Here is a 14,258-nt window from a genome sequence, read left to right on the forward strand (position 1 = left end):
ATATTGATTCTAATACAATATTTTTCTCTCCAGCCTTACATATCACTGCCTCACATGCACTTAAAATATCATATCAAGTTTTAAACGAAGTACCTCCTCTTGCTGTCCATCAGTCTCAGAGTGGTGGGGGTTCGGGTAGTGCTTGAGGAACTGAGCCACATACGTCATGATGGATTTCTCGTCTGGCTTGTCTACATCCACATCTGCAGAGCGACACAAACATTATCTGATGCACATCTGATGAAACTGTACGCTGAATATTAGCTGATGCAAATATAGGCAGCAGGCCTCTGAAAATCATGTCAGTATTAACTGAAAGTATGGAAATAAAGGGCTGATATGACACAGGCATTTCATCTGGTATGAAGTCAAAAACACATTTCACATCCTCAAGAGGATAAATCTCCTCAGGCTGACAGCTAATTATGTATGTCTACTTTCATCTCCATCCTTGGCCTGATGTTTCTAGAAATTAGGGTCAAGCTCTCGTAAAAGCAGAGACATTTCAGTGCGGCTCTTTGTGCAATAAAGCATCGTGACTCTGCCAGTGAAGACAGGACTGCAGAGTCACTGCAGACTGCTTCACATCCACAGAGTCGAAAATCAAGAGCCGCGTGTAAGGACAGAATTTTAATCTTCTAGTGGGTTTTACTGATCTTTTCTTCACAGCTTATCAAAAACACTCACGCAGAGTGGATTGTCGGGGTAACACACTTCCATTAATGTAACAAATGTGGTACATTTGCTGATTTATGTCTAAAATACTGGCAAACTTCAAAAGACTTTTCTATGTACCAATCACATTCAATGCTAGCTTATCTAAGTATTCTACTACACTGGAATTTTTAGTGCAAGCAGCAGGAAAGGGCACGGGCACCTTCTGGATCCAGCAGACGGGGAATGCCCAGCTCGTTTTCCGCAAGTGCAAAGGCTTCCTCCAAATTCTCCCTGTTGCTCCTCCTCTGCACCACCTCCATGTCCACCAGGTCTGGCCTGATGGCATGCACCACCGACTGGAATGCAACACCATCACGCCAACTGGGACCAAAGTCCTTCACCTCAATTCCATGATACCTGAGAAACACCAACATAACTACTTACTGTATCTTATACAGTACATAGAACATGTATTTACACCCACATCTACAACATGTTGTAACATCTGGCCAGAAAGGTCATTTGAAAGTGACATACTTGGCTGCTGTGCACTGCACCCATCTGAGCAGGGCCTTCTTGGCATTGCCCTGAAATTTGTTAACCACCTTTCTCTTCATGGGAGGGCTTCCTGTTTCAGAGCTGGGTATGCTCTCCACAGAAGAGTTGCTGTTAGACAGGGCCTGGAGGGCTGGCAGGTTGCTGGTTAACTCCTCAATCTAAATGAGGAACATAAACAGCAGGAACCATATAACCATAGCAACATGAAAGGTAAATGGCAGTTCTTCTGGGCATCCATGTGAATCCACAGCAGCCTGAGGTACTGTTTATCCAAATATGTCAGCTTTATGCCTACATTACACCATGGCTCTAAACCTTTTGTCTTAAGGGGCCCCTTTTCTATCATCAATTAAACTGAGGACCCCTGAATAAGAGAAGTATTTTATGGATATTTCATATTGCATTCAATGCATGACAATAACAGTACACAGCCATACACAACTGATAAATGGTTCAATTAACCAAGACAGTGAACGCAACGACTGCAGGATGTTTGTGTAAAACGAGCAATTCAGATAAATTTTGAGCAGATAATTTCCAGTGAATCTTGGATCAGAGATGAGATATTTTAGTTACTTTCTAAACAATTATCTATCTGTATTATGTATCACATGCTTCTGTTTCTCAAATTAAGTCCTTTCTTCTCCCTGGTTCTAGCAGCACTTTGGTTGTTTTAACTGTGTACCTTTCTAATGCAGGTGGAGACTGTTTAGCAGAGAGTGGAGGCTCTGTGGACGTAGCTTAATAATCTAAACATTGAGAATAACAATTTCATTTTCTTTTCTTCCCAGAAATGAAACAAATGCTGAGATTGAAGCCAACTGTATATCTTTAAACACAGTTTAAACACCTTAAAATCAAGAAGGCCTAGCGACTCCCAGTTAAGCTTTGGCAACCCCCAACAGGGGCTGGGACCTCCCAGGTTGGGAATCCATGCATCACGATATGTAAAGTTTCATCATGACAACAATTAACATAAAATCAAAATGATGAAAAAACATTTGGTCCAGGAGATTTGAAGTGCTGGATTTATTCATAGGGCATCAACTCTCCTTACTAAACTCTGAGAGATCAGATGAAGAATTACCTGGAAGTAGAGGATAATGGTCCATATCAACCCAAGGACGATTGACGGTCGTCCATCTGCGATATCAGTAGCATGAATGTTAACGAGTTTGATCTGAAACAAAAGCAAAGCAAAGGATTATTCAGGGAAATAAGTCAGCCAGTGCTGCAGTCAGAATTTTTTTGCATCATTGACCACAGACGCCCCCCGGGTTTCATTCTCTCCAAAACAATATTGCAAGCTTTTTTCTTTGCTCAAAGTCATCAAAGTCAGGTCTTTGATGCAGGTAAGTACTTTAATACAGCCAAACCAGAAAGCCAGAAACAGCCACAGTGAAAAGTGAACCAGAAGAAACAAAAGAAAAGACAACTGTGTTCAACTAGGTACTCAAAAGAAAAGCAGAGTTACCACAGCATTGCAGACGTTGCACTGGAGAACTGCCACAATCTGCCATATTTACATCTCTATAATTGAGCAGCTCAGAATTGTAGGGAGCCAGACACATCAGTCATCAGTGTTTGAGTCAAAATGCATCAAAATGCATGTCAGAAGAAAAGCGTAATGACTACATTTCTAGACGCAGAATGGCTGTATCCAAGCATTGCTCAGTACACATCGTGCATCAAATGAAAAGAATGCATACAGTATAGGATCACACAGGGCGTTTAATGGCGACTGACCGGAGATCCTCGATACACAGACTGAAGGCACACATGATGGGAGAGAGATCACAACAATGTAAGTCTCAGTCCTCAGGGAACCCAGATGAAAGTGGGACGCAGGCTTCATAGAGCCAAGGGATTTAGAGATGGGTTATGTAATCAAGAAGTCCTGTTTCTATCTGCTGTGCCTCTGAACATAGAGCAGTAGTACAGCGAGACACCTCACGTGCACTAAGAAATGTCTAAACAACAGCTTTATCCAGTCGAGTTCTTGACATGCCACTGTTTATTTCTAGTCTGCTATTTAGTTGTGGACAAAAATGGCATTTAAAAGGGGAAACAGCAGTGAATGCTTACCTTTCTGCCTTCAAGGAATTTGAGCGCGGTGCCGATGTTGGAAACCCAGTGGATCCTCTTCAGCTGCCGGCCTTGCTCACGTGGCTTCAGACAGAGAGGGCAGAAAGTGAAAATCAAGCTTGCCAGGAAAGCCATACCATACACAGCTGAGGACATCTTCGTTCAACCATTCGCGGACTTGAAACATGGTGAGAAATGAACGACAGAAGAAAAGACAGAAATGTCTGCTGTACCAACCACTCACTTTGGCTGAAAACCCATCCCGATAGTTGCACAGGAAGACAGTGAAAGTGGCGTGGGAGTAGGGCTTTAGCAGGACTTTTCTTACATAAATGAACTAGTGAGAGCTGTACAAAAAAAGAATAATCCTGTGCTCCAAAACAAGAGTTATAACCAGCTTCAATGAGATCTGTCCATGTTAAAATGTTTGGGATGATATGAACCAGCAGGGGCGGACTGAAAGCATTAAGTGACAGCATCAGACGCTGCTCACCGTGACATGCAGCTGACTCACTTGCCAAGTAACAGCTTTACAGATGACATGACAGTTTGTTTCAAGACAGGTCTGATTACTAAATCCCCATCAGAGTCTGGGCCAAATATGTTTACACAGTCATATTATGGGGGCTCATCTTCCTTGTGGAGACAAAATGCAAACCCTGTGATGTAAACTGTGTGTGTAAAACAGGGAGAGACAGTGAGAGACACCAGTAAACCAACAGCTTCTCACAGTGGGTGGCGGGGCTCAGATCTAAATTAGGGTCACGCAATTTGTGTGCAGTGATGCAACACTTAACATGAGCAACAAAAATTTAATCCAAACTTGGCATTTCTTAAGATAGAATAGATACATAATCTTTGTTTAGGCTCTGGTTGCATCCTCACTTAATTGCATCGTCACTGCGAAGGTTCAGTAAGTATTAAAATAATCTGAAGTAATTGTGGATTTCTATAAGTTTACAGTAATTATAAGCACATGTTTGCTATTTCAGACTGAATATATTGCAACCAAATAAACACCCAATTATAATTGCAGTGATTTTGCAGACGCTTTTATCCAAAGTGACGTACATATGAATCCACACACTGATGGCGCAGCATCAGGAGCAGTTTTGGGGATCAGTATCTTGCCTAAGGATACTTCAGCCTGTGGACTGCTGAGGGCAGGGATCGAACCACTGACCCCCTGATTGGCAGAAGACCACTTTACATCCTGAGCTACAGCCACCCCTCACCTCACCCTAAAGACACTTTTGTTTGTCCATTCTGGGCTACTGCAGGAAACACGTCAATACAACATAGCACAGTCCATGGAAGACGACCGACTCCCTCTGTACATATAAAGAGCTCATTCTAAGGTAACAAAAACACAACAATTCTTATTGTCAGGTGATTAAACACTAGAGAAAACATAATTATGAATATTATATTCAATTTCTGCCAATTTATCCTCCTAAATCCTACTGGACCTTCAAGGACTGAACAATTTATTTTGTGAATTTTGTGAAGTCACTTGGCTGCATTCATTTTCACCTTCTCTAACAAAGCATTGGACAACATCCCTCCTGCTAAGATGAGGAGAAATGGCTTTGAAAAGTATTTCATCGCTTTAAACACCAATCAGCAGCACAGCCCAGACTTGTGTATATTGTTAATCTTGGCCTGAAAACGTTGTGACTCAGCCGTTAATGTAAGTGATATAATGGAGCGGAGAGTAGCAGATTTCTCCTTTTACACCATGAAACAAATGAGACCACGAGGCGTTACATAACGTAGGGAAAAAAAACACACACAAGTACAAGCTGACTTGTTGTGATGTGAAGGTGCCTTGATTTACATATTCATTATTTCAAGTGGATATCACACAGAGTGGCTCTCCCCTTTAGTAAAGCCACACTTCAGCACAGGTACTGTATGAGTCAGGCCCAACATGTCTGTGCACTTCATGTTTAAATCCTGTGCAAAAAACGATCCAGAAGTGCTACTTACTAGTCTTTGGCCAGACAGCACCTCCAGCAAAGCCAAGAGTTTCACCCCATCTTTGATGTCCTCGAAAAGGTCGTTAACCTCTAGTGGCGGTTTATACTGGAGGAGAGAAAAGAGTTTTAACAACACAGAAACTGATCATTTCCACAAATGCAACTTCGAAATTAGAAATGAATCTGTCTCGAGAACCAATATATTCACAGCACCAGTGATGCTGCTTTTTTGATTCTATACAGTGGATGGATATTGGTATTCTGAGCCATTAGCAGAGGTGAAGAGAAACCAAATGCTGTTTGTGAGAAACAGGCTTGTTAGCAACAACCACAGAGCCTCCCTGCAGCTGAAAAGATGGTGCCTTTTCCTCAGCAGTGGCTTGGTGCCCAGCCCCTGAGGCGATGCTACTCATTTAACCCTAATTGGGTACCGTCTCCTGATATCATATCCACACATTTACAGAGCTGTACAATCTCCGAGATGAATGACAGCATTACAACTTACTGCATTTACTTGCTGTATAAGTAAATGAAACAGATGTGCATTCATTCAGCAGAGAGAAGCGTTAATTAAAAGCAAAGTTCAACATGGGAATTCTTTATTTGGCACCATATACAGGTCATTTCACAACTCAACATATTCCATGACAGGATGCAGTTGGCTGCCTATCTGGGGCAAAGCAGTGTGAAGAGGCAAGCGTCTGTCCTGTTATTCTGCACATGCACACTTCTCTCCTTCCTGTCATCCGATGTATCAATACTATTGTTTAGGTGTTAGACATTTTTATGAACAAAAATGATTCAATTAACACTTCAGATAGACAGACAGATCCATTAATATTACTATTGCTGCACATAGTTATGTGTTCAGAGTTGTCAAGTAAATATACCATTTGACTACAAGACTCTGTAACTATTCTCTTCATGCTAGTCATATTAAAACAAAAAATAATTTTCCTATTACACTGCTACTATGCGCAATCGTGCAAAAATAGCTTCTGTAATTTGGGTCTCCTTCCCACCCTGGAAAATGAATTCACTCAGCAAGAGAGTCACATGAGACCTAACAGTGGGAAAACAGTGAATATCACTGGAAAGGTGTTTTAGTAATACAATATCAGAGGAAACGGACACAAAGGCAGAGGGGAAAGTGTGACAGCTGGGGGAAGTTAAAACTTAGATAACGCACACTTTCACCCAGAAAAAAGAGATTCCATTCAGGTCAATGCTCATCTTTGAATCACACACATAAAACTATTGCAAAGGATTGCAAGAAACTGTTTGTGCACTGACAAATCATCATAAACCTTTTGTTAAATAAGCCAATCCTGCCTCGTACGGCAGCTGACGAGAGTGTCAGTACGACAGAGAGCTCCGCCACCATGTGGCTGATGCTACATTAGTCCTATTGGTATGCACAATGAGTGAGCTTGAGCGCAGTGCATGAATAATGAAGAATAGACCAACAGAGGGTCTCTGCGTTGGCCCACCACATAACTGAGATTCTTCTAAAGTTTTAGAAGCCACGCTTTGAACTACTGTGGGCAGATCAGGCTCAACAAAAGACCCCTCTAAACTAAATCTCGTTGCCAGGTTCCAGACTTAAACCCTGTAGCTGTGTCTGACTGGTTCATTCTGCTGCATCATCAGTGATTACAGTTACAGAGACCACTCAGTCCTTATTCTGAATTCCGAACAATTCTTCAGGAATAGTAAAATTCTCATATTTTATAGTCCCAAAGGTTCACTTAATTCAGTGCGCGTGATTTAATATTGTTTGTTACTTTAGGCTCACAGTGTGATACTTATAATCTACATGCATGAGCCTCAGAAGCAGACAACTGCCTGCAGGGAACTGTCCTCACCCCCTTGCTCTCCATCTGCACACCTCATCACTGTCCCTGCCTATCCTATCCATAAATAGACACACTCACATGAATAACAAAACACCCACGCACACACCGTACCTGCACACTCACGCACAGTGGACACCACAGACACCTAAGACATAACAAACACATACCCCACACACCAGTTTCTGAATAATCCATTATACCTCCCATATGTCTGCATAAATGCACTCTACAAGTGGGACAGGAGCTCAAAAGAGGATAAATGCCCCTAGTGAGGGGTCTTTAAGAGTCTTTAAAACAGAAGATGCCTCTGAGCTCTGTCATGTCCGTGTCATCTTTCTAGCAACAAGCAGCATGATCTCTTAACAAGCTCTCCTCTCAGGAAAGCAGAAGAATCGTAGGTTAACTATGCAGAGAGTGTGTTCTTTTCCACTACTAGAACCAGCAAACTGTCATTATAAACAAACCCTGTTCATTCGTTTTAAAATGCTTTCGAAAACAAGGCAAATGACGTCATTATTTAAAGTTAACTGGATAGATTCAATTATCTTATTCAGAGTTATTACGGGCCATTACTGTGTGCATGGCAAAGCTCGTCTTGCAGTCAGCTGCCTCCATGAGCGTGATGGGTCAGTAGCCTGGAACAGCACTGACCAAAGAGAATCTGCATTATTATGATGAGGCATAAAACATCACGAGTCTCTCTGATGAAAAGGTCAACACAGCACAGCATTCAACTTACTTGTGATGTAACTGCTCGCGTAATTTTATTTTATATGAGTCTAATGAGCCTGTAAAATCTCCAAACCCTGTCAAGTGATTTATGATGCAGCGGAGAACAGGGTCGGAAATTCACACTTACCTTTGCTAAATGAGAATTGATCCATTTTGTGAAGGTTCTCTTCTGCACCGCCTCTTGCTCATCTGAAAATTAAAGAAGCAAACGGCATGTCAGTTCATGACAGACACCACATTCTCTGAGGGATGACTCTGAGCCTAAGCCCCATACTCCAGACTACAGGAGCTGGTGATATTTGTAGAGGGCACACAACCGAGACGAGAGAGGGGTGAGGAGAGAATGCATGCAGTTGGACTTCATGATCAGAGATTCTAGATTTGTTCTTGCAAAGAAGTGGCTGTTAATTGATTCCACACATGGATATGGTTGGCTTTATAGCTACCACAGAAACATAAAACTCATAAAATATTAATGCCCAACTATGACTTTTCATTAGTCATAGCCTTTGAAGGACTCCTCATGTCAGAATCCTACTTTATCCGATCTCATTCCAAATAATTTCACGCTGCTTCACGGATACCAAGTAGTATTACAGCAGCTCTGCACCAAACATGTGAGGAAGCACGACTTCTACGATGCTTAGATATGTGCAGTGTGAATAACATAGTATAATAGATGCTGCTGCGAAGTGCTCTCAAAAAGAGGTCATATGAGGAGATTAGAGAATGAGTAGACAGAAATTTTCTGCCAGTAATAACATGCGTGATTGTCTGGGCCACCCCCAGCCTCTTTTGTGTTCTACTAATATATTCAGCCACAACAACTCATGCATTATGCAGCATGTATGACAAAACAACTGATTTCTTTGCTATAGTGGTGCTGCTGTTTCGTCGAGGACTGATTTCTATCACCCTGTCACGCGTGCCGGTAGGTTAGTGCTGCACACTGCACAGAGTGGCCATTTTTAAACATCCACCCTTAGAGATATATAGACAGCGGTCACGTGTTTAAGGAAGCAATGCGAACACTATACAGAGAGCAAAGACGTGATGTTGACCCACAGGCGAATGCTTCATCACTGATGCACAGGGGATGCCCACTGAAGCATAGCACACACATGCAGATCCACACATAAACACACACACACACTGCACACATACAGCTGTTTGTGGAGCATTATACTCTTACTAGTAGCAGGCATTCACCTACAAACCATTAGCATATGTTATTGTCCCAAGTCTATCCCAGATTAGCTACATATGTGCACACAGATGAGAGATGAAGGGTGCTACTGCCCTACTTACCACGCAGATACTGAAAAAATCCAGTCACCAGATTTAAAGAAGTCTTCCTGACAGATACATCCTTATAGTGAGCCATTCTACAACCCACTCTCCGGGTCTCTGCCTTTGCCTGTCATGAGTTCCACCGCACATACATGCATGTGTGACAATAAGATCCACAGTGGAAAAACACACAGCTGTCCTTTTCCTCCTCTTTCCAGCAGGAAGCAAAACGGATCTGGCTGCCTAGTTTCCCCCGGTGAAAGCAATAGCTGCTGGAGGCTGTGATGAAAACGTCCCCTCCTCCCTGACACTCTCACACACATACACACCGACACACACGCGCACACAGACACACACACGCACACGGACGGCAGAGGAGAAAACTCTAACAGAAAGGGTCATTTACAATCCCGTCCTTCCACCTTCCTGTGTTTTTCCCATCCAGAGGAGCCATGGCTGCGTGGACGTGCACAGCCCCCGCTGCACTGCCTCGCTGTACCATCATACCGTCTGAGGCTGGAGAGAGATCAACTAGAAGCATGGCTCCACCAATCAGCATGCAGGAGGCGGTGATGTCACAGTCTTGGCTGCATTATCCAGATTTATGTGTGTGTATGGGCCTGTATTTGCCTCTCAGACTTGTCTAATCTTCTATGAGGCTGACACAGTTAAAAAGCATTACAGCGAAGCGTCCAAGGCAATCATGAAACAAATCCCTTTCAAATTTTTTTTTTTGGTCTGTTTTGTTTTGTGAAAATCTTGGCTGTTAAATCAAATGAAGTCTCTGTGGGCTCATTGATTAAGCAGGCCAGAGAAAAATTAAAAGACTGCTACACAAAGCTCACCATGGTGCAACAAATCTTAATAATTAATGCTGAGGCTGGTGAATGACATCCACCACCTGCTCTCTCTCACTGTCAATGCTATTGTGACGACAAAGCGGACACACCCACCCCGGGATTCCCACTGCACACACAGTATCATGTAAAAGCTCCACAGTGCATTTTTATCCTGTAAGACCTAGCACCTCTTCAGCTTTGACCAGTCTGTTTTTTCTGTTGGACTGCTGCTCCACTCTTCTGAATACAGCACACAATACTGAATAATTAGGGTATTGTTAGTTTATCATCTCCTGCAGAAAAGTCCCTTTATTCTTTCAAGACAACCAGCATACTAAAAGCTTTTCTGACATACTAAAAATAGTCCTCAGCTTGTGATTCTATTATTACTGCTCTATAGACTGCTGGTGGAACTGGCCCAGAAAAGCTATTTGGGTGAAAATGGATTTTTTTTTTCCTCTTGTATGTCAAAACAGCAAAAGGTTAGAAGCAGCAGCGTTAAAATATGTTGACAGCTGCTTGTTGAGTTTTTATAAATACTACATTTAAATCGCTCACATCTATTTATTACTACAAAAGTGCCAAGCTAAAAACAGGTTAGGTACTCTAACTGGTACGTCAATGAGGACAAATTAAAAACATAAAACATTAACCTTGAAATAAACTGTAATCAAATCATTTGAATGTTTTTAGAGCATTTGTTTAACCCACCAACAAGAACCCTCACAGACATATTTTTAGGGTTTCACCAGTATGCTATGCAGAATATTGTACCAACTACATTTTTCTGGCATTTTTAAATGACCAAAGTGACCGAAAAGACACGAACTGGCTCTATGAATTCACACAGTGTATTACATACTCTCATATAACTTTGCAAAGCACTGCAAATCCTAAAAATAGTGCTGCTGTCCCACAAGCAGCGCAGTAGCTGGTAAAGAGCTTATCATAAAAATGTTGATTTTGCTTCTCTGTGTAGAAATCAACTTATATTCTTAAAACTTTTACTTTGCCAGATCGGTCCAACCCAGGAAAAATAAAAAGTAAGTAAAGCCTTGTTTATATAGCACATTAAATGCCAATGATACTCTGATACTCTGTGCTGCAGACACAAAGGTATTGAGGTTCAGTACCCAGTCTTAAAATACCTCTCAGGATATGAAAAAACGAACAAAAAGAGCAGATGAAATAAAAAAACAAGTTGTAAATGATAACTGGAAGACTTCCTGATATTCCAGCTGCTCAGTCTCAAATCCAGCTATTAAGGAACTGTCCAGAGTTCTGAACTCGGCTGCATGGTACACTTTTCTGTAGTAAGATGTACATCTGCAGGTCAGGTCTAAGATACACTAACTCTGACAAGCATGAAACCTTATGTAAAATAGCTCCCCATCATTGAGTCATTACTTCTTAGCCAACTGATTTAATTAAGCCTGATGTAGTACTAGCAGCTAAGTGGCAATTAAAAGCGAACAGCCCGGCAACAAACACCACACAGCGCATCAAGCCACTAAAGCATCTGCAATTCACATGAGTAATGGAGTACTTAAGGTGATCTTAGGACAGATGATCCCTTTGGCAGCACCGTACTGTAGGTGCTTGGCTTCATCATTCTGTGTTGGTCACCTGGGACCACTGTAAAAGCCCACTCACTATGTTGTTGTTCCATTTAGTCGAGAGCAGCCCTACTTAGCTTCACCAGGCCAACAACAATCAGGCAAGACAAGAAATTATCGTGTAGCTGTTCATTCAGAGATGCTTGACACTGAGTATATATTACTTACTGAAAGGTTTCCTAGTCATCAAAACAATATGAGCGTACTGTAATCTAATATTCGTAAACAAATATCACAAATGAAAGCAGTATCCCCCCAAAAAATAAGATACGGCTTGTTTTAAACCACTCCCCTTTGCAATAATAAGTGTTCAGTATGGTCTAAGGCGGCTTGGCTTAGTGTGGATTAGGAACTAGGCTCTCTGTTCATGAGATCATATCAGCGTGATGGCTGTGCGTCCCTGGCAGCTGTTACTGACACTGTAGAGTAGGAGCATCTCTTACAGCTGACAACATGCACACTTGTCTTTCTTGTACTTGCTTTTACTCCAGCTCTGACGTAACTACTCCACCCCCTTGGTGAAACAATGGGTGTGCTCCACCACAGCGGTTCCCAGTGTTTAAGCTTGTGACCTTTTACAATAAAGCTCGTTTTACTGGCTGCATGTTCACTGGAGGAAGGCGTTTTACCAAAAAGAATAACTTTAAGGGCTGAAACAAATACTCGAGATGTCACCACAAAGCCTCCACCAGCTGTGTTTCTTCATATCCTGTTTGACACACGGTCTCAAGAGTGAAACCCGCAAGAAACCCACAAGTGGCCAGGCATAAGGAGAGTAGCTTGCTTGTCATGCACACCTCTCCAGGAAACTAACGAGTTATCAGCTGTACCCTGAGGGCATTTAAGGTTGCGAGGTGTTGCTAAACTATGCTCTTATCACTGAAATCCACCAGACATACGCTACTATAGCATGACAACAGCAACATGTTGAAGCAAGTATTTGGTTGGTTGATTGGTCGTTCATACGTTCAGGGGGTTTCCTGACACATTTCTTTTAATACTCAATGTGGACTACTACACTCAACACTACTAAGAGAGTGTGTATTCAAAAGACCGCATATCTGCTGGTGTCAATAATTCATCCAACCAGATGGACCGCTGCTCAAGCCAAAGTGTGTCTGAAGCGAACCTCCCTGCAGGATGCCTTTAATGACAGGAAGCCGTGTGTGATTAACAGCAAAAAAAGCCCAGACTACCTTGCTGCTCGTCATCTGCAGAGCACCTAAAACCACTGGCACAATAACGTCTACCAGATGTGACCTGACAATAAATTCCACTTCCTGACATGAAACACGCCACGGCGGCTGGCACTTTGCATTGCAGATTATGCCATTTGTGCACTGTTCAGGGGAATTTCCTCCACAACAGATTAAAGGTACCTAATTGTACTGATTTTTTATGGAAGGTATATTTAATCACATTTCTTTGTGTTTCTCTTATTATCTTAGAATTTCATATTGAAGTTTGATCAGAAGAGGCTTAGTTTCTGTTTGTCACTCACACGATACACCATTATCAAGAGGAAATATCTACTTTTTATCTGCTTGCTTTAATTCACTCTGATCAAGCTTATATATTTCTTTCTGTCAGAGCATAACACCCAACTTGCAGGTGTCCTCTGTCATGACGCATTTCACTCTCACTGTGCTTAGAATACATACTGATAACAACTGAATGAAAATAGCTTTGCACTGCACAGGAAATCAAGCATCACTAGAGCAGGAACTGAGCAGCACTGGCAAAACCACACACTAATGTTTCATAACAGTTGCTATGGTAACAAGCCATAACATGTAAATTTCCCTGGTATGTCAATGAGGACAAATGCTAATTTCTTGGTAAACTGTAGACGCAGAAACACACCCAAACTGAACCGAAGCGGACGCCAGAATCGAGCAGACTTGTGTCGTGATGGTAGTGGCCTAATGCCCTTGTAACAAAAGGGGGACACCAACAAAAAGAGACTCCCGCTATCGATCGATTCTCTTTCCAAGGGCAGAAAGGGTGTCAGGTTTTAGTCTCGTTCAGTGCATTGTCTGTGCATTCATGAAGCCACAGTTGTTGTGACTTAGTGTCCCATGTCAGGACGCAGACCAGATTAAATGTTCCTGATGATCCCTGGCCTGCCTTAAAAAGAAAGAATGAAATTAAGATGCTAACATTTAACCCGAGACTCAGATGAAAACTAATTTTCTCAGAAGTGATCAAAGGGCAATGATGTGTATTCCTGGACAAAATGAACTGTGTTCAAGAGGTACTGACTTCTTTTTCCTGTATGCAGGATGCTGCTTGAATAATGCAATGATATGAAAATACATGCGATTTTGCAACAAACTCATGTTACTAATCTCGACAGAAAATCTGATTTTAAGACGTGAAGACAGATGTTGAGATTAGGAATTTCACAGTATTCACTGAATAAAATCATCTTCTTCTAAATAACTTCTTAATTACCTTATCTAGGCTGCCATACAAAGTAGTATGCCTTTTTGTGGTGTGGTCACAAGATATCACAAGAATTACCATTAAGTTTCTTATTATTCCAAATAAGATTATGCACTAGCTTGTCAAAAATAAACCTGGTAACAAAAGAGACTATGTGTACATTCACAAAATGATGTCATATATAATTGTATTATGTTCACA

The 14,258-nt window shown here is 41.8% G+C and overlaps 1 protein-coding gene across 9 annotated transcripts in view; it reads right to left on the reverse strand.

The window, feature by feature from the left end:
• syne1b (spectrin repeat containing, nuclear envelope 1b) overlaps window positions 1–14,258 on the reverse strand; it is a 77,397-nt gene that overhangs the window by 62,665 nt on the left and 474 nt on the right. For 6 of the 9 annotated variants that reach the window (XM_070979087.1, XM_070979089.1, XM_070979091.1 and 3 more), the window contains exons 1-8: window positions 9,176–9,651; window positions 7,995–8,056; window positions 5,290–5,385; window positions 3,301–3,384; window positions 2,303–2,395; window positions 1,195–1,373; window positions 878–1,074; window positions 94–203 (exon numbers count right to left, since the gene is read on the reverse strand). In XM_070979087.1, coding sequence (XP_070835188.1) covers window positions 94–203; window positions 878–1,074; window positions 1,195–1,373; window positions 2,303–2,395; window positions 3,301–3,384; window positions 5,290–5,385; window positions 7,995–8,056; window positions 9,176–9,251 — 897 coding nt within the window. In that variant the 5' untranslated portion in view covers window positions 9,252–9,651. Of the gene's footprint in view, window positions 1–93; window positions 204–877; window positions 1,075–1,194; window positions 1,374–2,302; window positions 2,396–3,300; window positions 3,385–5,289; window positions 5,386–7,994; window positions 8,057–9,175; window positions 9,652–14,258 lie in introns of those variants that run through there. The other 3 variants (XM_070979093.1, XM_070979094.1, XM_070979086.1) reach the window with 1 other exon arrangement.

This window comes from Chaetodon trifascialis, chromosome 14 (assembly GCF_039877785.1).
Source record: "Chaetodon trifascialis isolate fChaTrf1 chromosome 14, fChaTrf1.hap1, whole genome shotgun sequence".
NCBI classification, from domain to species: Eukaryota; Metazoa; Chordata; class Actinopteri; order Chaetodontiformes; family Chaetodontidae; genus Chaetodon; species Chaetodon trifascialis.